Below are 27,469 nucleotides of genomic sequence, written 5' to 3' on the forward strand. Positions count from 1 at the left end.
GGTCTTTATGATCCCATGCAAGAAAGGCATCATTGCTTTGGATGCCATGCACCTTATTTTCACTCATGTTTAGATCCTTTTTGACTTGCCAACATTTGTTATACTTCATTTCTACCCACAAATTGTTAGTCATTTTTGGCAAACTTTGTGAACAATATTAAATATATATGCAAATGGATTGCTTTATAATTTCCCATCTATAGATAGGTAGATAGAAAATTAGAGATGGTCAACTAGCATGGGATGCCAACTTTTACATATTGTTTTTTTGCAACCTCTCATTTCCTGTTTTTGTGAATTCTTAGGCTTCAGTATGATATTATTCTCCTCGTTTCCTCATCTCAACTTCCTATCATTCTCCACAATCTTTTCCCTACCCTTTCCTTACAAACTTTTGAAGTGAAACTAGATTTCTTCTTTTCCCCATTCCTTGTCCATATCTCATGTTTTGTTCTACAAGTTTTCCACACATCTTTCCACCTTTCTTCCTTGCAAAATTCCTTTGCACCTTTGGATCTTCTTTTCTTCTCCATCTCCACTTCTTCCATCCTGTCCCACATGTTTTTCCAACTCTTCATCTTTTTTCACACAGACTTTAAGTGGACTTCATTCCAAATGTCTCCGTGTCCACCTCTACATTGAAATCCCACAACACTTCTTGAATTTTTCCCTTCATTTTCTTTTGTGCGGACTTCAAGCCAACTCTTAGGCAAAATTAATACAACTTGGACACCTTGTCATAGTCTGTCATTCGGCATTCTTTTCTCGCATCTTTTGATAATATTTTCGTCATTCTAGTGTAACATAGGAACTCGGACTCCCCTCCCAAACCTTGAAGTTTTTGTCCCTGAGAAATCCCCACACTGGGTAATTGAGCACCCAAGTACCCCGACCTTCGCCATTCCGCAACCATGCTGCCGTTGGGATGGGTACTTGAATTTCTATTTGAATTTTGATTTTTGATTGTTACTATTGGCTATGCAATATGTTACTATGTTGAATGTTCAACTGTTCTAGTTCATGTTGCATTTTTGTTATGTTCAAGTATTTTAATTTGTTATGTTCTACTGAAACATCATTTCAAGTTCTATATGTATACTATACAACACTCCTCCTTGCCCTGCCCTCCCTTTGCTACCGTCCCTCGACTGCCCCCCCGCTGTCCTGAAAATGAGGTCCATTTTCCTTGCACCCTGGCGTCCAGACGTCCCAATGTACCCCAGTACTAGTGTTACACTACTTCATTCATTTTGCCCCTTTTTGCTTTCCAATTTTGACCTCTAGCCTTGACCCAATATCCTACATGTTAGGTTCTCACATCTTACTTCACTTCAGATCTCCACATTTTCTCCTATTTGCCTCAGCCACTTTGTTATACTTCCCAAATGCTATTAATGCTTAATTTGAGTCTTGCAACTACTAGATTGACATTTTCTACCGATGGGGCATTCTTCTTCCCATGGGTGAAGTTTGAAATCAATGATGGATGATGAAGAAAACCCTGCTTCCATAAATACGGTGGTTGAAATTTTAGATGCAACTTTACACTACTTCTAGGTTGCCATTTTACTGAATTTCATGGTATTTCAATCTGTTCCACACATGACTTTAATTAGATTAGGTTCTTAGTTGTATTCTTGCAAGTAATTCCACAACCAAACAAAATGTTATAAATATCAGTTTATTTGATATACCAAGTGTTGATCATTTCTCATTTTCACAAGATTGCAAGCACCAAGGAGCTTCTAGGGTTTGAAGGCTTTTGATTCTAGTTGTTTGATAAGAACTTATGTTGTAAGTCATTAAGAGATGGTTAGTTTGTAGCAGATATTTGTAACTAAATGTTTCTTTGGCCATTTGTAAATCTTTAGGGAAAATCCTAAGGGACAAATTGTGACAAGTTTTTTTTGGCTTAGGGTTTCCTTTTGCCATATTTCTTGGTACAAATATAAATAGGATTTGATGATATCACGATACTTGATACATTGCAGATATTATTTGTAGTGGTCTTTCCCTTATTGGATATGAATTTTTGTAGTTTGGAGCTTGATATCATATCTCTATTGTTATTTTGATATGTTGTTTTTCTTGGTTGACTGCAACTTTCTAACCCATTGAATAGGCAACAGTCCTAGAAGTGTTTGATCCACCTCCAATTTAAAAAACATCTTTAACTAGTGGAGTTTGAATGCTTTTCATGATTTATTGATTTATCTAGGGAAATGTCTCCAACAAGCCTAACAAATTTTATGCTTAGTGAATCATGCTTTGCATATCTTTTTCAGCTTAATAGAGGTTATATGTGTAGTAGGTTAGTCCTTGTTCTAGTGACAATTTTTTGGGCCAAGTTTACATTAAGTAGTATTGCAAATTTGTCTATTTGCCTATCTTCAGTTGTGGCCAAATCTTGTAAACAATTACCTCTAGAGCTACCCTCCTAGGTATAGTTGAGTCAAGTGAAGAAGGGATTATCTATTCTTAGCAATTGTCTTGTTATCACTCTCTCTTTGTAGATGAGTTCATCTCTCCACCCTTCAAGCAGGATATCTCCTTGGCTTTGAAATGAATTGATCCCTCTAGAAGTGTGAGCAGTGTTGTTGGAACTTGGGACCTAACAGTTCCTAACCTTATCTGGGAGCTCTTCAATCACTACTATAACTAGAATTAATATTTCTGTATTCTTAACTTGATTGAGGTTGTGATCTTTGTCAGGGGGCCTCACCTTAAAGGAGCAAACTATGTGCTATAAATTCTTCGGACAAACATTATCATGAGTGTCTCGCTTGATCTTTTTCTTGACAAGAGGCTAGAAGTGCTTGAAGAGGATTTGTCGAGGGTCTATTGTAATTAGAGAAGAGGGTTTCTTGTTTTGTGTTGCATTGAAAGGTGCAAATCAAATTGTCAACATATTCGTAGGAAAGACATGCTACGTGTCTGTGCATTTTTTGAAAAGCTGATTGGCTCTTTATACAAATGCTCTTATTATATAACTGGACAAGTCTTGGTAAAACCTTGTCAGCCCCTATAATAAGCATGCATTGGTATATGTCAATACACTTAATATTTGATTAAAATCTAAGTTACCAGGTATGTGTAGAACCTGCCCCAACCGTACTGGGTATGAGTTCACCCGAGAGTATGCTTGGGAGCAACTAAGGTGTGTACTTGGTTGTATCCAGGCATACCCAGGTTATCCAAAGGCACTGAGTGCTAAATAGTAACAAAAAAGGACTTTTTTTTTTTTGGCATGCAGAAACCCTTAGACATCCCTAAATACACCATTGTTTCCATTATAAAGATCATTTTGTTCTTTTCACTCTCTCTTTTTCTCTTTTTGACATTTTGAAGAGCAACTGATATATATTATATGTCATATGACGTAGTATTGAAATTTTAACTATTAATTGACATTTAATATTTTATCTTTGTCAGTACCATTCTGGCATTTGGCATTGATCAATGATGAGGCATCATGCTATCAAATGTAATTAATTTTACAATTTTGTATATTTCTTTAAATTTTCAATTTTTTTTGTGTGTATATCGTACCCAAATATACCATATTAAAGGAAACAAATTTGCCGTACTAGTGTATCCTTGCCAGTACTGGCAACTTAGATTAAAATATACACTCGTTCAAGGAGGTGCATGTTGGTTAAGAGCATTGCAATTTCACCAATTACAATTTTTTAACTGTCTATTTAGAGACACGTGCCTTTGAATACTAGTTGCAAACACTATCTTGTTTCCCTCTTCATGACAGGTGCCTTTGAAGAGTGTTGTCAATTTTGACTTCAAAAAAAATATGATCCTTAAATTTTGGGGTGCATGACAGAATGCTCAACCGTTTTGCTTGAACGGAAAATTGCCCTGCCTTTCTCTATGGTGCATGAATTATAATCTTGCCTGCAACTTTTAATTTTCAAACAGTTCACTTCCCTTCCATAAAAGTGTGTGACAATGTACAAGCATGCAACTTTTAGGTTAAAAATTTCTTTCCAGATATTAGTAGTGTGCAAAACAACTAGGGCACAGTTATCAAAACTAATTATATTTATATATTTAATGATGCATGCCCATGTATACACTTTGCAATTTTAATATTTTGAAAACAAATATTTACTCCATGTTGTGTGCCTTTTAATGCGCTAGTAATCTTCACTTTGAAATATTTCTCTGTTATCATTGGTGTGCATCTCAGAATGTGAATGTAAAATGTGTTAGCTTGGAACATACTTCACCTCATAATGGCTCACACATATTCATGCCTTTGCAGACTTTGCCTAATAAAGCTTTTATAAGCACCTTCATTCCAATGTGCATTAATTAAGTAGTTGCAATATTTATTTGTGTCTTGATAAGTTTTTGCTATGGTTTCACCATTCAATCTCCATCCATGTCCATAGTAGTTGCACCTGAAATAATTTTTTGTTGTTCTTGCAAAGACACATATGATAGATGATGAAAATGGTAGTAATGATCATAATCGAGCTTTGAAACTTGACTCATGATTTGAGGAAACAACAAAGTTTTATCTGATGGTGGGAAATGATATGAAATTTATTGTATGGGCACAACAGAATGAAGGAACACAAGTCATTGAAAAAGAGCAATATTCTGAGCCAAAAATAGAAGAGGAAGAGCCACCGTCCTACCATTTTTTGTCATGCTCCCTTACGTGTTACTACATTGTAGACATTCAAGGTAAGTAGATGCTTAAGGAAGCATAAATTTGCAATATTGATGATTCAAAGAGTATTTATAACTTCCTTGACATAAAGTACCAACACATCTCAATGGCTCCACTTATCTTACACTAGAGTTCCATGTGATGATAGTTGATTTTTAGTGCAATTAGCTGTTTGGGTGAGCCAACATCTTAAGTTGGAAATGGTGATTGTAGATTGGAAAGTACCATGTTTTTTGTTCCTATAGGAGGTGGCAATATTGTAGGAGTCTTGGAGTATAATGTTTAATTGTGATAGGGACTATTGAGATGAAATTTTAACAGCTTTTTATAAGCTTTCAGTTGAGAGCAGCACAATCGAAGTTCAAGAATTACAAGTAAAAAGTGCAGACATGGTTATCTCTTATCAAATGGTCAAATTGCTGAAAAAGGGCTTTTCAAGATTTGTGGCATAACTATTTTCTTTGGAGCACATAACTTTGATCACCACAACCATAAGATTTGAAATGGACAACCAATGGCTTCTTTCTTTGATGTGTGCTCATTTCAAAGTTAAAAATTGATAGTATATTACTTTGTAGAGCAATATTTGTCTTCTAAAAATTAAGAAAAATCATTGCCCAGTTAGTATGACAACAATTGTCATTTAAGAGTTCTCACAGTTAGCTGATCTGACATATGTTGACAAGTAAGATTGGACATCTAACATGTAAGCCAGGAAAACAGTTTAAGCTTCAACCATATTGGTTTCTATAGGTGCTTATATAAGGATCATTTCATTCGTCTCTCATTGGGTGGCAGGGCTGTTGTTGTGGAAGATTGATATTTCAAAATATTCATTCAACGGTTATTTATTATCGCCCTGCTATCATTCCAGAGCCTTCCATAAGGAGATAATTAGTAATGTTGTGTGTTTTATAGGATTCAAAGTAACTGATATAAGTATTGGTCAGTGAATTTATTCTATATCGCTCTTTAATGATGACTGTTGTCAATTCAAATTTTGATTTATTAGTGGCAGTTGCAATTTGATTTACTACTCAGCATTCCCTGCATGCTTCGCATATGTATATCCATGTGAATCTAAATGCAAGTGATGTCAGAAAAATCACTTAAGATTAAAAGGAAAGATTGGGCCTTTTAGTAATAATGTCTGCGAATGGCTAAAGTACCAATGTGTTCAACCATTGATTGCTGGTTTATTTCATGTGACAAAATTGGTAAGTTTGTCCATATGATTATAATCATTCTTCCTGCTCTTGCACACTTTCTGTGTTCTTAAAAGAGTTGTTTCTGTGGCTATTTCGTTCATCCGATTATGAGTAGTTCTGACTGCTGTTGATTTTGAAGAAGATAACCAGATCTGGTAATTTGTAGTAACTGTCAAAGGCGCCATATGGACTATCATCCTCATAACTTCCGCGTTTATATTCCAGTGCTTCTTGGGGAATAACCACTGGAAGGGCAAATCTCAGATGACGAACTAGATGCAATCTTTTTCATGGAGTGCTTTCAATACAGGAGGAATATTAGGCACCTCCTTGGCGAGGAAATCGTGTCACCTGCAGCAAGGAGGAGTATCTTTCCAAGCCAGATTGTGTCCATCTTTTTATCTAATTTATTTGATCCGCTCCAATCACTGAAAGATTTAGAAGCAATTGTGTCGAAACTGTTCAAGCAAGGTATTATGTCTAATGAATCCCTTCTGATTGCAGTCAAAAGCTAGGATCTATGGGAGAGCAGTGCTTTTATTGGGGGGATTTTTCCATGTGATCTGTTGCTGAATGGTCCACTGTAGTGTATGACGGTATCAAGCTGACCTTAGAAATCAGGAGGTATAGATATCTTCGAGTTGCTCTGTACAGGTACCATCATGCTCTGGGGTCTGATTCAGTGGAGCAAATTAGGGCTAAAGCCAATGGCCTTCTCATTTTACTTGAACATGATCATATATTGCTGAATTGAGTGCCTGTTCCGCTCAAAGCTGATAATGCAATCGATAATATTGGTGATGTAAATAATCAACAAGTGCAGGTAGACATGGGGGATGTTGGTCGGCAACTGGCAGATGCAACGTTGGAGGGATAATTGCTGCCCTCGTGTTACTTGTTCTGTGCTTCCAATCTATCAACTTCTGTAGTTAGCCAATGATACCCATAACTTTGTTATTATTTACTGGTATATGGGTAATATGTAATTTGCATGTTTGCTGTGGGTTACTGGTTCTTTGTTGTACTGTGCCAATTTTGTATATTGGCATCTCTAGTTTTAAGAGTTTTAGGTTTAAGCACTATGTTTGTGCAAAGTTGAAAATCTGGCTCACAAGAGCACTCTGATAAATTTTGTAATCCTTTTGTAATTTTCTATATATTAATATAATCAGGCTTACCACCTTTTGCCCAGAAAAAGAGATGTTGAGTTATGATTTTGAGATTATCTATAAGAAAGAGCAAAGAGAATGTTGTAGAAGATACATTCCCAAGCAGGAGTATTTTCAGGGACCTTTTCAGTACCTGAAATAGATTGAGGGTTTCTCAAGTTAGAACCATACAAGCAACTATCCGTCAAACAACAAAAGGGAAAACAAGATTGTACCAAATTATTATGGTACTTACAAGTCTCTATAATGCATTGGAGTTGTACGAAATGAAATGGAGTCACCCATATATTGTAATATTCATCTTATTTTTCACGTGTTATGTTTGAAGAAGGTGATTTGTGACAAAGCCCTAGTTTAAGTAGCATTCATAGAACTGGATGAATTTTGGAATTGAAGGTTATCATGTAAACTTGGAGCAAGAGTCTAAGGAAGAGGATTATCAAGGAATATCTCAACAAGCAGAAGAATTTACTGCAAGAAGATGGTTCTTGGGAAGATGACGGATCCTTAGAGAAACATCATTTCTTTGGAGAAGGGAGCACCACACTAGACTTTTGATTCTAGGTTTGTATAGGGATATGTACTAGTTGACTAGGCACACATTATCTCTATTATTATTTCTCAGATCTAATAATCATAAGCTTAGTATGCCCATGTTGGGGTTACTATTGGTTTGCCACTCTGCTATGTTATTTGGAGGCCTTCATATAGGAGGCAGAATGTAGTAGTGGAAAAATATATTGTGAAGTCTTTTTTTAATAAGTTTTTTGAGACTTCTGATGTTGCCCCTTTAAAGTGTCTATACTTCTTGTTAATGTTTAGCGTCAGAAGAAGCAAAACATGAATTTCTTGATACACTGAAGTTACTACTGTTTTCTATGAATCACAGAGATATAAGCATACGTATATGTATACATATTAATATACATATACACATACATATGCCTACATCCCTGTTATGCTTTATGGATTATTGGCAGTGTAGAGATCATATTATTGACTAACTTCATAATGGTCGGGCTTCATATTATCGGCAGACTTCAGTATCATGCCTTGTATCGGATCTTAATACATATCGTGCCCTGTTACTTTATCGGGTGTTAATCTTATCGTGCCTTGATTTGTTATCGGGCACTAACCGATTCGAAGATTGGTTGTTAACTAACATGCCTCTGAGGAGGCATGTCTCTACATGGCCCTTGGGCCACGTAGAGACATGACTCTTCGGAGTCATGTCTTTACCCTTGTATATATATTTATAAACTGCCGCAGGGCAAGCATCGATTACATGGCATCCGAGTACCTGCAGTCAGTATCAATGTTGTGAAACATTACTTACTGTTATCAACACCATTTCATTTGTTACACAGCAATCTAGTGCTATGACTACTGTTGAAGGAGGAAGACAATCAAATACATTACTGAGGTCACAGCCAAAGATAAGTAAATATATTCTGCATTATTCAAATTAGAAATTCTCTGCAAGCATTCATTTGTAATTGTTTTATCTATCAGATATCCACAATACTTAACATGGTATCAGAGCTGTGCTGATAGGAAAACTTTTACAAAATACTCATCCTAAAACTGATTCCAAAAATTAAAGGAAGAAAGTTTTAAATCAAAGCATTAAAATGGTGAATCACGTAAGAATAGAAGATAGGCTAGATGGAGCATCAAACTTCTCGTCTTGGAAAATCAAATTATTAATAGAGCTAAGAGAGATGGAATTAGAAAATTACATTGAATCAAATTTACCCATGCCTGAAAATGAATCCGAGAAAGTAACATGGAAAAGGCATAATAATAAAGCAGTGAAGATCATCATAGACTTAGTAAAGGATCATATACTTCCATCTATAGTTAATCTTAAAACTGCATTTGAAACATTCTCCTCCATTCAAAATACATTTGAAATTAACAATACAAGTAGATTATTAACTTTAAAACAAGATCTACTTTATATAAAGATGAAAAGTGGAGAATCCATAACCTCTTACTTCTTAAGAATTACTGAATTAAAAGATCAACTTGCAACTATGGAAAGCCAAGTGGATGATAAGGAACTAAGCATGATTGCTCTTAGAGGTCTTCCTCTGTCATGGGAAACCTTCATACAAGGTTTAAGTTCATGACCCAAACTTCCAAAATTTGATCAACTAAAGAATGAATGCACTCAAGAGGAGTCCAGACTAGCTTCTAGAGGTCTAAGTTCAAATCAAGAGCGAGACATCCAAGCATTATACACCAAATCAAATAAGAAAAGAAAGTTTAAGAGTAACAAGAAAGATTTCAGCAAAAATCACAAATCTCACAAACAACATGACTGGTCCAAAGTTAGATGCTTTAAATGTGATAAACTTGGTCACTCTTATTATGTATGTTCAGAAAAGCAGAAAATTCAAGTAGCTTTAGTAGAAGTTAAAGAAGAAAATAATGAGAAAATGGATAAAGAAAATTATGCATTCCTCGTAGCTCTCTCAGGTGAATTAAACACTAATCACAATACTTGGATCATAGATAGTGGAGCTTCTCGTCATATCACCGGATTTAAGGATAAGTTTGGAACCTTCTCAAAACATGAGTCAGAAGAAGTAACTATTGGAGATAATTCCTCTCACCCTATTAAAGGAATTGGTTCTTGTTCTATACAACTGAATTTTGGAATCACACTTCAACTCAAGAATGTCCTATATGTACCAGGGATCAAAAGAAATCTTGTCTCCATCTCCAGACTTGCTGATCAAGGGTACAAAATTGCATTTCAAGAAGATAGAGTTCTATCTTGGACTAAGAACTCATCTATGAAGAAAGCCATCTCCATTGGAGTTAGAGATGGAAGTCTTTATAAGCTTTGTAATAATCAAAATCCTAATTTAAACTTAACCCTTAATAATGATAAGTCAAATTCCTTTGAAATCTGGCATAGGAGACTAGTTCATCTTAACTTTCGAGCCTTATCATCTATAGGTAAAGTTGTAAAAGGTCTATCTAATCTGAAAGCAGATCATTCAAGTATTTGTAAAGGGTGTGCTTTAGGTAAAAATACTAAACATTCCTTTCCCAAAAGTGATCATAAATCTAAATCCATTCTTGAATTGATTCATACAGATCTTTGTGGTCCTATGTCAGCCCCCTCTCTTAATGGATGTCTTTTTTATATAATTTTTATTGATGATTACTCTAGGAGAACCTGGATCTATTTTCTGAAACAAAAGGAGTTATCTGAGGTCTTATCCAAGTTTAAAGAGTTTAAAGCCTTAGTTGAAAATCAATCAGGTCAAAAGATCAAAACCCTAAGGTCTGACAATGGAGGCGAGTACAGATTTGATATCTTTAAAAACTTCTGTATTTTTGTTGGGATTAAGAGGGAGTTTTCTGTACCTTGTAATCCTCAACAGAATGGAATAGCTGAAAGAAAAAATAGATCTATTGTTGAATCGGCCAAAGCCATGTTACATGATCAAAATCTTCACTACTCATTTTGGGCTGAAGCATTCAATACTGTTGTCTACATTCAAAATCGATGCCCTCACTCCATATTAGAAAATACCACTCTAGAAGAAGTATTTACAAGTATTAAACCAGATTTAAGCCACCTGAGAATATTCGGATGTCCAGTCTATATTCACATACCAAAAGAGCAAAGAACCAAATTGGAGCCTTCCAAGAAAAAGGGAATATTCATTGGATATAGTGAAACTACAAAAGGATACAGGATCTACATTCCTGGGCAAAGGACCATTGAAGTTAGCAGAGATGTAATATTTGAAGAACACATAGCTTTTAAAATTTCTAGTAATAGTGATGAATCCATTTCATAAGAAGATCAACCTACAGAAATTGAGAGGGAGGATAATTTTGACTTCTCTTCCATGTCTAATCATACAGAACTTGAAAACATCAACAATATCAATAAGAAGAGACCCCTTTGGGCTAGAAAAATGTTAGCAGAAAATCAGGTTGAACTAGATGAAGTAATTTAGGAAAGCAAAAGGATCAAAAATCAATCTTGTTATGTTGCATTACTATTTGAACTCATAAAATCTGAACCTACTAATGTTGAAGAAGCACTTTCACATCAATCTTGGAAGGAAGCAATGATTGAGGAATATAACTCTATATTGAAAATGATATATGGGATGTTATACCAAGACCTAAGAACAAATCAGTTGTTTCTTCCAAATGGTTGTTCAAGATTAAACATGCTGCAAATGGTAGTATCGAAAAAAACAAGGCAAGATTTGTAGCCCGAGGTTTCTTTCAAAAAGAAGGTATTGATTATGAAGAAACCTTTGCCCCTGTTGCCAGGTACACTTCAGTCAGAACAATCCTAGCAATTGCAACATCTAAGGGATGGAAAGCACATCAGATGGATGTCAAAATAACATTTCTCAATGGTAAGATTGAAGAGGAAGTTTACATTGAACAACCAAAAGGGTTCAATACCTATGACTGCAAGACCCATGTTTGTAAATTAAAGAAAGCACTTTATGGACTCAAACAGGCTCCCAAAGCCTGGTATGAAAGAATAGATAATCACCAACTGAAATTGGAATATGCCAAAAATGAAGCTGACCCAAATCTATACTTAAAAATTGAAGGCAAGGATATGGTTATTCTTGTACTATATGTTGATGATTTGCTAATTATAGGTGAGGAACATCTCATAAAGAAATGTAAGCAAGAACTCATTGTAGAATTTGAAATGAAGGACTTAGGGTTACTTCATTACTTTTTGGGATTAGAAATCTGGTAGCAAGACAACTGTATTAGACTAAATTAGGGAAAATATACAATTGACATCTTAACCAAATTTGGAATGATGGAATGTAAACCTGCTGCTACCCCTATGGAAATAAATCTACACAAACTAAAAGATGATATGAATGAATTTGAGGCTGCAGATCCTACTTACTACAGACAAATTATTGGATCCCTGATGTATTTGGTTAATACTCGTCCGGACATATGCTATGCAACTCACACCTTGAGTCAATTTATGTGTGCTCCTAAGAAGATACATTTACATGCAACTAAATACATATTAAGATATCTGAAGGGTACTATTGGAATGGGAATCAAATATGACAAAGTCAACTTTGAGCTACTTGGATATTCAGATTCTGATTGGGCTGGAAGTTCCATTGAGCGAAAAAAGTACTTCAGGATATTGTTTCAGTCTTGGATCTAGTATGATTTCTTGGTCTAGTTGGAAACAAACTTCTGTAGCATTGAGTTCCACCGAAGCTGAGTACATTGCGTCTTCTTTGGGTGCTAGAGAAGCAGTATGGCTACGAAAGTTGCTTTCAGATCTCTTCAAGAGACCTTGTAAGTCCATTGTGATTTATTGTGATAATCAAAGTTGTATTAAGCTTTCTTCTAATCTAGTATTTCACAACCGCTCCAAACATATTGAAATTCCATTTCATTACATTAGAGATATGGTTAATCAAGGAGTCATTCAATTGGAATGCATATGTACAAATGATCAAATTGCTGATATCCTTACCAAGCCTCTTGCTAAAGTGAAACTGAAATACTTCAGAGAAAAACTTGGTATGATTAATTGTAATGATAAATTTTTGGAATAAAATATTCATTTCATTTGAGTTATGCCTCCATTGGTTACTTAATAGTATTTGATATGTAATGAAAGGTGACGATCTTTCATGGACATATTCAATTGTAGAAAATTATTTACAAGGTGACGATCTTGTAAATAATAAATCTATTATAGGCATCTCTAGACATTGCTTAAGTGCAAGTAGAGATTATTTGGGCTTCTCTAGACATTGCTTAAGTGCAAGTAGAGATTATGTGTGCTTCTCTAGACATTGCTTAAGTGCAAGTAGAGATCATTTATTGTTCATATTGTGTTGCTTATATCATGATTTTGACTTAATTAATGTTTTACTTCTCCCTAGCTAAAGAGGGAGTGTTAATGTTTAGCGTCAGAGGAAGCAAAACATGAATTTCTTGATACACTGAAGTTACTACTGTTTTCTATGAATCATAGAGATATAAGCATACGTATATGTATACACATACATATGCCTACATCCTTTTTATGCTTCATGGATTATCGGCAATGTAGAGATCATATTATTGACCAACTTCATAATGGTCGGGTTTCATATTATCGGCAGACTTTAGTTTCATGCCTTGTATCGAATCTTAATACATATTGTGCTTGGTTACTTTATCGGGTGTTAATCTTATTGTGCCTTGATTTGTTATTGGGCACTAACCGATTCAAAGATTGGTTGTTAACTAACATGCCTTCGAAGGGCCACATAGAGACATGACTCTTCGGAGTCATGTCTTTACCCTTTGTATATATATGTATAAATTGCCGCAGGGAAAGCATCGATTACATGGCATCCGAGTACTTGTATTCAGTATCAATGTTGTGAAACATTACTTACTGTTATCAACACCATTTCATTTGTTACACAGCAATCCAGTGCTACGACTATTGCTGAAGGAGGGAGACAATCAAATATATTACTGAGGTCACAACCAAAGATAAGTAAAATTCATATTCTGCATTATTCAAATTAGAAATTCTCTACAAGCATTCATTTGTAATTGTTTTATCTATTAGAGATCCACAATACTTAACACTTCTTACATGTATCTTATGCTCTAATTTTTGCCACCAAGTCCTGTATCTGCCTGTAACAAATGAATTTTCCTGACTAAATGATTAGAGCTAAAATCTGATTTCAAATAAATATGAAAGTAACACTTCAACTAAACAACAGAAATATAACATCTTTAATTCCATTTCATGGGATAATAACTGAATTAACATTCAACTGAAATAACTACCAATTGAAATAACTGTTTTCTATCATCTTTACAGAAGCAAATTAAAACATTACCATTCATACTATGATAGTCGATATTCACAAAACAAAGTAAATGCTTAGCTAAGGATAGAGAAAGAACATACAAAAGCTAATTGGAGAGTCTTGAACTGGTTGTGCAAGCGTCAACTTTCAGATAAGAGGAGAAGCGTTAGCTTAGGCTTAACCTCCCAACCGCGGACCATATTAATCCCACACAATCTTTTGATAAGAAATGCCCTCCCTACCCCGGGGCTAGGCTTGGAGCACTATTAGTCCAGCCATCCGAGCAATACCGGTGTTTAGAATGTCTGCTCAGTAATAGACAGACATGTTTGATTTTTAGGCGCCACCGACTTCTTGTGATTTATAGAAGGCAAGCATGCCTTTAACGACCTTGGCCAAGGTTTTTGGATGGGTTTCTAATATCTAATCACCATCGCTTGACTTGACAATAGGGTAAATTAAGTGGACATGCATGAGCTATTAAATGATTCTTTAAAATTAATAAATTTGTTGTATCAAATTTGATTCTGTTTTCTTGTTCTTGCAAAACTTTCTCACACCTCTTCACCCTCTTTCTTGGCCAACCAGCTAGGTGAGCCCTGGGTGTCTAATCTTAGAGTATATCAACTCTTTGGCTGAAACTCAGCCGATGGGAAAAATAATATAGAATCAGTATTGTCACAATATAGTTCTTAAGACTCAAGAACTTCACTTTAGGAACTTCCGAGAATTAAAACTTGAATTTGGAAAACCAACTGAAACAAAGAGGTAATCTTAGTATGACATGTGTAATTGGTACAAACTTAACACAATGAGGTAGCTTCATCTAATGTGTTATTTGATATCACAATTAAGCATCGATATTTAGAAATCACTGATACCATCCTTGTATCTATACTATTGAATGCATAACATATACCAAATAAGATTTGGGAAAGCTGATCACGTAACTTGATCAACAAAACATATGGACTTTGCTTAAATTCAAACAGCCGTCTCTTGAAGTTTGAGTTTCGAAATGCAGAGCTCAAAATCAAAGACCATTCAATGACAAAATCAGTAACTCCGATTCATCTTCAATGCCAGTTGCAGAAATAAGGAAAGAGAAGATATGAGGGAACGGAGGTAGAGCTACAGAATTCAGGGTTGGTTCTCAAACTTGTTTCAAGCAAGAAGACATACGGAAATAATATAGAGACTTGGAAGAAGCCGCGACTCTTGGTAGCAGTTATAAAAAAAGATAGTTGGCTTCTTGATTCACCGCTTTTTAAAAAGAGATGCCAAGTGTACTTCTCGTCTCTTATAGAGACTTATGAATATAAGGAAAGAATTTGAATGTTACCTAATCAAAAGAATAATTTATAAAATTATACATATATATTATTTTGAATGGTGACATCATATTATTATTATTTTGTCCAAGGTTATACCTATTAGGATACACATCTAAATACATGTATACTTGGAAGATTATTTTATCTTCATATCTTTTCAAAGTATACACATATTTATGTATACGTATATTAATAAATATGAGCTTGTATATGTGGCACCATACTTTCATACTTATGTGCACATGCATATATATGTATTATTTTGAAGTGATGAGAATGTCAACATAAACCATTAAAGGTATGTACTTTGATTATGTTAAAATGTTTAATGTTTTAATAATTGTCTAATAGCTCATGTGTGTCCAATGAATGTACCCTATTATGCAGTCGCTAGGGCCTTACCAAGATAGGTAGAGGTCATACCTGTCGATTGGACAAATGGACTAAGATGGTACCCCATTCCGTAGATCTTGTTAAGCAATGCTTCTCCCCTTCGTCTGCTCTTGCAACCACCCGTGCAACATTTTCCACAATAATAACAAGTTCCCATGATAAATCCATATCAACATATATCATAGATAATAGTAAAGAAATTAGTCAATAACCATCATTCCGAAACCAAACAACTGCTAACTACCATCATCAATATATGACAAGTAACGGTTAACTACCATCATTATTAAATGGTGATACATAATAATTGATAACAACCAATTTCATATGAAACAATGGTCACATAGAACTACCCTTTTCACATGAACATGAAAGAAAAATAAATAACAACAATAGTTTTTATCTAATCGACTCAATGGCTATAATAATTTTAAATAGGTCAAAATTTTGGGATGTAACATTGCGCTCACTTTTTGGTCTTCAAATTCTAAGGTCACTATCCTTCTATTGATATTGTGCTGATAATCTATGTACAATAAAGATATGTTTTTGTAAATGATTCATATGCCTTTGAGATAGAAAAGAATATTCATTTGTAGGTTTTATATGAGTTGCCATTTCTTCTTTCACTGATTAGTCCTAGAGCTTTAAAATATGAAAGTGCCATGCGGTATTCTAGTCAAGATGAATTAGCTTCTTACAGTTCCTTTTTTTGATCTAGGTAATGTGTTTCCAATTGATGCTTTTGATATCTCTTGGGTTTTAGCTTCATATTCTTGCTTTTTGTTTCTTTCCTTGCTATTATCTTTTCATTATTACTGTTGTTAGACATTTTCCCCAAAGTGAAAAAAAATGTTATTTACCTCTATGGCTAAAAAATATATACAAGTAAAAGTCATGTAAAAATCCTTAAGATCGAAAGGGGTAAAATGAATAATGCCATTTATATTTAATTTCCTTCGGATAAATGTAATAGAAATAAGTAATTATTGAGATAGAATAGTCCTGATTGAAAAAGTAAAAAAAAATCAATTTTTAATGTTAGTTGTGAAGTGAAAGAATGCGATAGTTTGAAAAACAAACATTAAAATGTTATGGCACTCATTTGTTGGAGAGTCGGAAAGGCCACGGAGAACAGTCAAGGAAGGAGGTTGTTTGGTGGGCATTGGAGAAGGGGCATACATAGTGCGTCCAACAGTCAACTTAGGGTATAGGGTGTGCCTAGGACTGTCCTAGCCCATAGCTTTGTGTGGAGGGATTGCTTTGTTGAGCATGTTTTACACCCAATTTTTTGAGTACAAATATCCCTCTTGTAGTATGACACAGTAATAAGCGGGCCTAAACCATTGAGATCTTCTTTGGCCAGAGTTCACATTATTAGAGTTGTCTCAGATAAGTATTACTTAACATTTGATTTGAAATGTAAGTTTTGAACGTTGACGATAATAAACATAAACTTTCACTATTATTTCTAATATTGAATTTCATATTCTAAATTTATATATTTTTGATTTTATTCAAATTTTGTTTCTTTTATAGCTACTCAGCTCTTAAAAACTTATTATGTTGTATTGGATATGGAAATTGGCAGATTGTATTATGTAATGATGCCTTTAGACCATTCCACATGCCTTCTTTTGTTGTATAGCTGGTCTACTTAATAAAATGGTAGTACTGAAAACTGCTTTATATAAAAAGGAATATGACAACCAAAAGAGAAAACTTGAGGATGTTTTTATTATTGCAAAATGTGGATTGTAGAGTTTCTGTTGGACTTTTACATCTGATTACTTTTTCAAAATAAAGAGTACAAGTGAAGAATTATTGTGCAGCTAAGAAAAACTCAAATGCTCTTTTTCTTTTCCTTAATGTGTTTATAGCTGAGGTGGTGGTTGGATCAGCAGCATGGATTGGGAGAGGTCTATCGTGTGTTTGTGCACAGCGAGCAGTGAACAATGAAAAAATTTCTCTGACATTGACCCCTTATCAAGTAAGTATATCAACTGACTCCATGGAATCTGGTTATTTACGAGTCAAGATTAACTATTTGATTGAGATGCATATATACTTTTTTTAATTAAAAAGAATATTCAAAATTAATAAGGCAAAAGTGATTTAACAAAGTATATTTGGTGAAGTTTATTTTTTAATCCAAGATTGAACTGGCAAGAACACGAAGTTACAGAATTAAAAATTTACAGAGACTGTTTGTATTACATATATTGTTTCGAATACAGCCATGATAGGACTAACACCCATTTCTTAAATGTTACAGAACCATTGCAGGGCTTGACAGAGACATGACCAGACATTTAATATGTTGCTTATAGCACCTGACTGAGCTAGACTTAAAGCTATTGTGCCAAAATCGTAATAATGGTATTGCAAATAGAAAATGTTAAGGCTAATTGTTAACTCCGAGCAAAATCACCTTCGACTCTAACCATACCAATAAATAATAAATATAGCTGATGTGATCCCAACCTTAATGAAAACAAAATATTGCAAACTCTAAACAAAAATGGAGAACAAATGTGAAAAAGGGGATTAAGACTTTAAACCTTTTACTGGTATAGAATTTCACTGCATCATTCACCAGTTAATGAGGAACTTGTCTTTTAAGAATGGAACTCTTCATAGTACATTCAAGTTAGCTGCAAAGCTTGAGAGACACTTTTTTAACATATTACTTTATTATTAATGCAGGTTTACATTCACTGAAAGCATTTTTAATACGTGGCTTGTGTGGCACTACTGTTCCAAATTTTATCCCCATAATGTTCTTCAGCACATTCTGTCCCAATTTTGACCTTTTGAGGGAATTTTTTCCTTAGGGCTTGATTCTATCGTTTGACATTTATTTGTTCAAAGTCCTGCCTTATCCTTAATATGGGTTGAGGGCTCATTTAAAAGTAAATTATATGATGCTTTTCCATGTTCCCATTCACTTGTCTAAAGTTTACCCCCTGAATGGCTGCATAATTTTCTGTCCCTTAGGCATCCTTTTGGGAATCATATCCTTCTTCATCCCCATATTGTGGGATGTAATGTTAACACATAACTAAAGGCTACCATCGTATTGACAATATGTGTTGTTGTCAACCTGATATTTGACAATATGTGTCATGGTGATTGATGATAAAGATAGTTGCGAGATGTTGATAGTGGATAGTGTTGCGAGAAGTTGATAATGGACAATGTTGTTGATGTTGTCTGCTGTTGGACAATGTTGCTAATATTATCTGTTGTTGGACAATGTTACTGATATGTGTCTAAGAGATTACGGAACAATGGTTATTAATATAAAAGGAGAGAACATATGGAAGAAGATAAGATTGCATGATATAGGAGGTAAGATAAGATATGATGAGATAAACTATTAATGTCCAACAAGAGACCACAAACGGGTGTAAGGGACTGAAGATACAATTAGAGTCCAGAGGGCAGCAGGACCATCAAATGGTGTCCGAGAAAAAAAAGAAACAAATAGAGCAAGAAGAAAACAAAGAGAAACAAGACTACACAAGCAGGGCTACGAGACCGCGAAACAAGTAGCGGTTCTTAGTCATAAAAAAGTAGCCCAAAACCAAAGGATAACTATTTGTGTGCAAAGAAGTCTGAGCCCATCACTAGAGAGAGGGGGACAGTTGTCGATGATGGTGTATGTGTATATGATCTTTGCTTGGCCTCACCAATCTGGTGTGAGTAATAGTGGACGGGCCCCCAGCCCACTTGGTTACTTTGGGTAAGGTAACCAGAGTGAGGGAGGAGGTGATAAGCTGGTGAAGGGACGTAGATCTAGAGGGAGATAGCTCCTGAAGAGTGAGATCCCAAAGACGGAAGGCCTCTTGGAGATAGAGTGCAAGGCATCACTGATCATCGTACTTGAAGGATTAGAGGGACCTGCACTTTCTGAATAAGCAATGAAACCTCTCATGAATCTCGTAGTAGATCGGACAATAGAATAGAAAATGGATTTCAGTCTCAACCACACCCATGTCACAACATTGACAGATCCGCTCATCTCTGCTAATCTGGTGATCTATTTAGATGTGGAGTTGGTGAGAGCCAACTCTGAAAGAGCCTAACTGGATACGTAAGGCATAGATAGGGCCACTGTTAATATAGTGGTCCACATAAAAGGCCATATGAGGGTAGAGCCCCTTGATGGGTCAACCCAAGTCACGTGAATGAACCTCTTGTAGATGTCTATCCTAGTAATCTCATTCAGCTTCTCCTTTTGGGGGAGGAGATGAGCATAAGTGTCTATGGAGTACTAAAAGGGAGGAAGGTGGTCAATATTGATACCCATGGAGTTGAGGAGACTGGAGACTTGAGCATACCAACATCTACCACGACCAATGGGGTTAGAGGCCGCAATCAAAGCTAAGGAACAATGGGGCAAGTAGAAATAATGGTATTTGCCATCAACAGAATCCACAAATCCTCTGAGTTTGTGAAGTAGACAAACCAAATCAAAGATCATGCTAAGTCTTAAGGAATGAGCACCGAATTCAGTCAAGATAATACTGGTAGGAGTGGTCGGTTGACAACAGATGAAGCAACGACAAAGAATAGTTTGCACCCTCTCCATCGAAGCCCAATTAGAGGCTAACAAGGAGGGCCCCCAAATGGTCAAAACATAAAGGACAATAGGTCTTACCAGGGAGTCTAAGATAGACATCTTAGACATGGTATCCTGAAAATGGTGTCTGAAGCACTGTCTCTCAAGCAAAGCAAGTGAACCAAGCCCCTTGTTGACTCGCGATGTCATGGCCGGTCTCAAGTTGAAACATGGCCTAGAGAAGCTATTGCCCAAATAGGTGTAGCTGGAAGTCATCTTGATCCCAATCACTCTGAAAAGGAAGTGAAGATGAGAGGTTTTCAAGTAGTTGAAAACCATAACTCGGGTCTTGCCTAGGTTGTCCAAAAGACACTATAACCCATCAAGGGAGGAGGACAGTAGCATTACGTCATCAACAAAGAGATGGATATCAAAGTCCGATGAAGACAATAACCGTCCTTGGGAAGCAAGAATCTCCTTAGAAAAGTCTCAAGCTCATCAATGTAAATACCAAACAACATAGGGGAAAGTGGGCAGCCCTGCTTGACAACAACAAAACTTTGAATGAAATTGAAGAAGCCCAGAGGAGTCGTGAGATGACCAACAACCTTCTCGTAAAGTCTCAAGATAGCTATGAGCAATACCTCTGAAACCCCAATATCTTTGAGCCACTGGAATAATGCCAAGCGGGGGATGGAGTAAAAGGCTTTGCGAAAGTCCACAAAGCAACAATAGACTTTTGCTGAGCATTGCCTAGCCTCCTCAATAATAGCCCCGAGGGTAAGAATGTGATCTTTAGTTTGAAAATCCACTCTAAAGGTACCCTGACCTCTGGCCTTGCAACCTAATCTGTCCAGTTATCTCGTGAGAATAATGTGTAGGATTGTGGTGCAGAGTTTGGCAAGGCATGTCCAATCATAATGGTCTAATAGTTGCCCAGATTAGAGGCCGAAACAGCCTTGTGGATCGGGTGAATAATATGGTTAGACTAAGATGACGGAAAGCCAGTGCACCCCACTCAGTTGAGGAGAGCAACAAGAAATGAATCAAGAACAAAAATCCCCAACGTGAAGAGCTCTGCCTAAAGTCCTTCCTCGTTAGCAACCTTGCTACAACTCATGGCTCTAACGGCCTTGTAAATAGTGGAAATGGAAAAGAAGTGGCAATGGCGGGGGGGGGGAGTAATGCATATGGGAGGTTGACCAGGAATTTTGTAAAGGGTGACAATGTAAGAGACGAGGGAGTTGAAATTTAGGTCGACATGGAAAGCCGGGTGACGGGGGAAGAGTGTGCGCCAAATACATTTCTGGAAGACTTGAAGGGAAGAGCTGAGAGACCTGCATTGCTCAAGATAGAAGAGACGCTTCTTCTAATGAAGGAAGCTATGATAGGAGAGTGTGACATGGGGAAAGGAGGGATTCTGATCAGTGAAGGTGGAGTGGACAAGGTAGTGAAAGGACTTGCAATCGTCATCAAACCAACAATTTTAGGGATAGGAGCTAGGATGAGAGGGACAGACAATGAGAGGCATGGAAGAGTGCGAGAAAGATTGATAATGGCGGCCTCTCAAGTTGTCGTGGAGATGAGGTCGAACATGGTGGAAGCACATGGAAGGTCCATGAAGGGAGTGGCCCGAAGAGAGCATCTGAGGTGGGTGAGGAAGAGGTCACGATCGTTGTCTGTAATGTCCCCATTCCGAAGATTGTTTTTTATAATAATAGAGTTGATATACAATTAAATAAATGAATAAATAATTATTTAGTAAATTAAAATATTAACTGAATAAAATAATAAATTATAATATAGTCTATTAATTATATAATGAAGGATTATAATTGCACTATATATAAAAGGTTTAATAATGTATATATGAATATAATAATAAAATATATAATGATAATATATCATTTAATTAATATAATTATCATAATAGCAAATGATCAAACAATAAGATATATTATTTTAATTGAAAAATACTATTAGTAAATTGAATTACTAAATATTATAAGTAATAAATTAATCAAATAAATAAAGAAGCTGTTTCGGGGACAAACGCGTCTCTTACATCACAAGCACACATTGCAGACGGAAGTCAGCGCGAAAAAAGATATATAATGCAAACAGGAGAACACGTACATCATGAAGAAAAAGGGAAGAACATAAGGAGGAAGACGGAGTAGCCACCAACAGACAAGACGTAGCAGATAGAATATTTTGCAATATAGATAGAGGTCAAGCCTCCGGCACATCAGACGGACGACGTGAACATCCAACACAGAGTATCAACGGGCAGATAACAGTGAGCACAATACCAGAAAAGGGGCAAAATAATATCTGAATCTGACTTCAATGATAACCTGCGATTACCATCTTCAAAGGTAGAGTCAACATATGTAGATTCACGGAAACTTCAGTTTAGTGATAAGACGTCGCTGATGGAAGGGCACCATTTAGCGTAAGGAACAGACAGGGATTTCCAAATACAATGAAACTCTTGAGAGGAACAGTCAAACACCAAATCAACCGGCAATACTTGTAACATGAAGTCCATAGGAATAAGGTCCCCAATAGAAGACTCCATCCTCTTCCAACACCGAGTTATTGATTCACTGAGTTGGAGGTTGCAACCATGAGTAAAGACGGAACATATAGGAATTATCGATCAAAGCTATACAGAATTTGAGAAAGGCGACAAGAAATCACGGGAAAAAAGGATGAAGTATTCATCCACAGATTTCTGTATCTGCCGTCATCATCTCTGCCAATAAGGGAAGGAAGATTGTCGCCAATCGTAGATAGTACCCAAATTATCATGACAAAATGAGAACATAGACTAAGTACCAAGTATCGAATCATAAATATATCTACAAATAAGACCAGGAGACCAGAATCGTAGATCTGAAACAAACAAAAAATTATAATCTTCCACCATTCACAGTAGCATCAATTAATCAGAGACTGTTAGTACGGAAATGATAGACAGAGATACAGAACAATGGAGATCAGACTGCCAGCATAGAAGGATAACCAAACAGAAGGGAAGAAATACAAACCTCTAGAATAGCAGCGAATTAAAGAGGATCATCGTAGCAGCAGATCATCCAAATTTCATCCAAATTTGTGGATATAAGACTCGGCATTAAATGGGGGAACACTCATCATATATAAGAGATGGAAGATATCTGGAGGCTGAGTTTATTTGATGTGATTGAGCATACAGAATAGAGATGGCAACATACAGGACAATCCCTGAATATTAAGTCAAGGGGGAAAAGCATTCAGTGATGATAAACACTAGAAGCCTCACAAGTATTATAACCAGTTTACTAGTAATTAACTTATATGAACTGCAGGATAGATCAGGCAGAGGTCATGTAGTAAGTGATTACATAGAGAATAGTTAAGTTCATATAACAATCCAAAGCAGAAGAGAAGATAAACGTCATCCTTGTCAATTGAATTGGATATAAGTAGAAGTGAACAATGGTTTAAAGGCTATGTGGGTTAGAAATAAGAAAGGGATATAACATTGATACAGGCCTATACAAATCAAGTACTAGGGGCCAGCTAATTGTTGCATGATATCAAGGTACTTATTGTCAATAAAAAGTTTAAATGGAAAGAAGTATCTTGCAATTGAAACTCTGGAAAAACGTACTGATATTTCAAGCTAATTATGGATGGGACATTACAACGTCCGCAAAAGAAAATGCGGTGTAGGTAGGTGAGGGTAGCACAGGGGGATAGGGGTGGAAGGGGGGTGACGTGAGGGGCACTGAAGGTGAGACTGAGGAAGGAATGGTCAGCCAATGGAAGGTGGGAAACAGAGAAGCAACCAAATGTAAGAGAACATTGATTTTCTCTCTTGGTGCCAAAGGTAACATAATGTCAAAATGTTGCAGTGAAGATATGTTGCTTTGAAATAAGATGATACTAAGAATTTTGGTAATGTTGTTTAGGTCTGGAAAATTGTTGTAATAAAAAGTATGTTGTAGACAGTTTGGAAGAATGCTCTACATTCCTTTGCATTGGAGAATTTGGTCTTGCGGTTTTTGGCATATCGTATATGATATATGCGAATTGCACTCCTGCCTTTCAAGTCCTCAATGAGTGTGGTTGTCTGTTAGAGTTGGTTCAGAAAATGCTTTGCATTTCTCCAAATTGGTGATTTTGGTGCTGTGACTTGGAGGACGTGTTTACAACATTTGTGCTATGTCCCAGTAATATTCTTAGAAGTCGGTGTTGTGGGAAAGTAGTAAGAGTGATAGCGTGTATTTGATTAACTCTTCAGAATGAAGTGTTTTTATTAGTTGTATTAGTATGATCTTTGGGTGAGAAGAAGGATTTGAGAATGCTCTTGGATGATCAAGGAATGTCTAGGTGTGATCCACATGTTGCTGGATGATCTATTTATTGACACATTGTGTTAGAAATGTGTGTTTCAAGGTAACTCCTTCAATTCAAGTGACATAATGTGTTCTACAGCTTGCGATGGGTTCTTGGGTGTCTTTGCTTGCCTTGAAGATTGTGCAGCATTGGTTTTGGGTCTTACCTTGGCATGTGGGGATTCACATTGGGTTTATTCGTCTTGAAGGTATGTTTTGGGCCAACTATTGATGCTTTGTTTGATATGTCTTCACATTACTTTGTTGTCGACCTTGGAAGATGAGTAACAGCATCTGAATTGTTTCTAAAGAAGTGAAATATGTGTTATGATAATTTTAGGTCCTCTTCATCTCTTGAATTGGACCACCCTTACCACAATTATTTTTTGGTGAGTGCCTTGATAGAACTTCTGTTTGTCCTTTTGCTTTGGTTGACCTTGTTGAAGTTTTCAATGAAGAAGATGGTTTGTAGAAGATCAAATTGATGATGATAGTGTGCAATTGTGTGGATTAGATGGAATAATGCGGAAAAAGGTTTCAAAATAAGTGGGTGCTAAAGCCATTATGAAGTTGGTTGCTTGAGATAGAAATTCAAGGACAACTTCATGTTTGGAGATTTGTTGGAGGCAGTATGTTGAAGGTTTGTTCATCTCGATTTGTATGCTTCCCATACATTTCTTGGAGATAGTGTCTTCCTTGCAAGTTTCGTATCTTGCCTTGACGCATTGTGTCTCTGTTTGCAAGTCTTATGTATGTTGCCCTAGGGTAGTGTGCCTTAGCCTACAAGTTTAGGAAACAATGCACTTCTTTGGCTGTTAGCCTAAGACAACTATTCTAATACTTGTTCCATATATCATGAGTCAACTCTTACTGTGGTCTTTCTCTTAAATTTGGTGCTCTCTTGTGTTTGATGTTCATTGCTTTATTTTCTTTTATGCTGCTACATGCAATATGGATCATATGGTTGTGAATGTGGATTAAAAGGTTTTAAGATTCATTCACCCCCCTGTTAGTCTCAAGGTGTGTTCAACAATTGGTATCAGTGCCAATTTGCTCTAGAAGAGGCTTAACCACTTGAGGAAGGGTTTGGGATGACACAAGAAGGATCTGACAAGATTCCCAAATTTGATGGAGTCACATTTGTCATCCAGGGCTTATTGCATATGGAATTCCATTGTATATGGCTACACTATTCCCTTTACTCCCCTTACCTCTCTGAATGATAATTGATTATAAGAATAATGGAAAAGTAAGGAATGCAATTATCAACGGTTTGGCTGATTTGAATTATTGAAGGTAACAAATTGCAAGTCTGCTAAAGATGTTTGGGAAAAGCTTAACAACATCTATAAAGGAGATCAAAGAGTGAAGTATGTCAAACTTCAAGGTTTCAAGACAAGATTCAAGAATGACTGAAGAAGAAAATATTTACGGTTATAAACATTGAGTAACGAAATTGGTAATGGAATTAGAGGAGTTGTTGGAACTCTTGATGAAAATGAGTTAGTAATGAAGTGCTTAGGACTCTTCTTGAATTTTGTTTGCTTTATTGAAGAAAATGAGGTAGCAATGAAGTGCTTAGAACTCTTCTCGAATTCTATTTTCTTTAAAGCATCTACTATCGAGCTTAGCAGAGATCTAGACAAGTATATGATCTTTGTTCATAATAAAATGAATGACTATATATGATCCTTGTTAACTCACCCTCAAACCCTAATACGCGAATTCAAATTTTGAATTCTCTTTCTTCTGTTATGCGTGTTTGCCTGTCTCTATCATGCGCTGTTCTTGCAAGTTGCATGCGTCAAGTGTTCTTTCTTGACATAGAATGTCATGGGTTTCTTGTGATTCTGATGTAGTACAAGGTAGGAGAATCCCAAAGGAGATGTCCTAGGCCCCAACAAGTAACCACACAATGGAACAAATACAGAGAGATTTGATCCACAATAATGCCAATTCTCGTAATAGAATCATATGATTTACATCCAACGTGCCCGGTTGTAAGGCCTATGGGTTATGGCCAAATACATAAGCAATTAAAATAACAGTTCTGCAAGACCTTGCAAGATCCAACCTCAAGCTAGCCTAGACCCACAATCTGGTAGAAAACCTCAAAATGAATCTAAACTTGTGCTCGCAAGCCACCAAGCAACCTTCTTCTTTTCCCAAGCCCACACTTAGCTACTAGCTCTACTAAACTTCGCTCCTCTTAGCTACTCCATGCTGAATTGAATCCTCCATTCTGAATGAATGACTCTAAACAAGACAAGACCCTCTACTTATACTAAACCAAGCCACAGGTCGGCCTAGCAAGTTACATTAAATAAACACTCACATTAATTAACCCTCAAGCCACAAGTCGACTAGGCAACATAAATTAAACACATGCAATAACTAATATACTTAAGACAAGCCTCAAGTTTACAATACAGAGCTAACTCAAAAGACCGCATAAGTGTACACGCACTTAGACATAGGTCCACATGCCATCCAACTATCCAAATCCAAGAGTGCACATGCCAACTCCCTCGGATCGAAGCTCGTGGAAACAATCTCCAAGGTTTGCCAATAAATCAGGAACATGCTACCAACAACCACCAAAAAGGCTCTAACTCCAAGACGATTACTCCAAACTTAATGTGCACTTAGGTAAAGGTTCCCCAATGTGCCTCAAGCACATCCCCAACTGCACAAAGCATAATTCCACAATTCCGAGCACAAAGCTCCTACATACAAGATTGCTGACTACCCTAGGATGCTTTTGCATTAGACTCGAGACTGCTCATTGGGAAGAATTCAAGATTTGAATTCTCCCGCCTATTTTCTTGTTGGAGCTTGATGTGATACCTCTATGCATGTCCAACCACGG

At 36.2% G+C, this 27,469-nt stretch overlaps 1 protein-coding gene across 1 annotated transcript in view; it reads left to right on the top strand.

Moving 5' to 3' along the window:
* Positions 1-27,469, top strand: part of LOC149535292 (uncharacterized) — a 144,366-nt gene that overhangs the window by 13,240 nt on the left and 103,657 nt on the right. The window contains exon 2 of the mRNA XM_089807814.1: positions 17,532-17,641. Coding sequence (XP_089663940.1) covers positions 17,532-17,641 — 110 coding nt within the window. The remainder of the gene's footprint in view (positions 1-17,531; positions 17,642-27,469) is intronic.

The sequence above is a fragment of the Cupressus sempervirens genome, chromosome 10, assembly GCF_028749045.1.
Source record: "Cupressus sempervirens isolate cs-2001-9-10 chromosome 10, ASM2874904v1, whole genome shotgun sequence".
In the NCBI taxonomy this organism is placed as follows: Eukaryota; Viridiplantae; Streptophyta; class Pinopsida; order Cupressales; family Cupressaceae; genus Cupressus; species Cupressus sempervirens.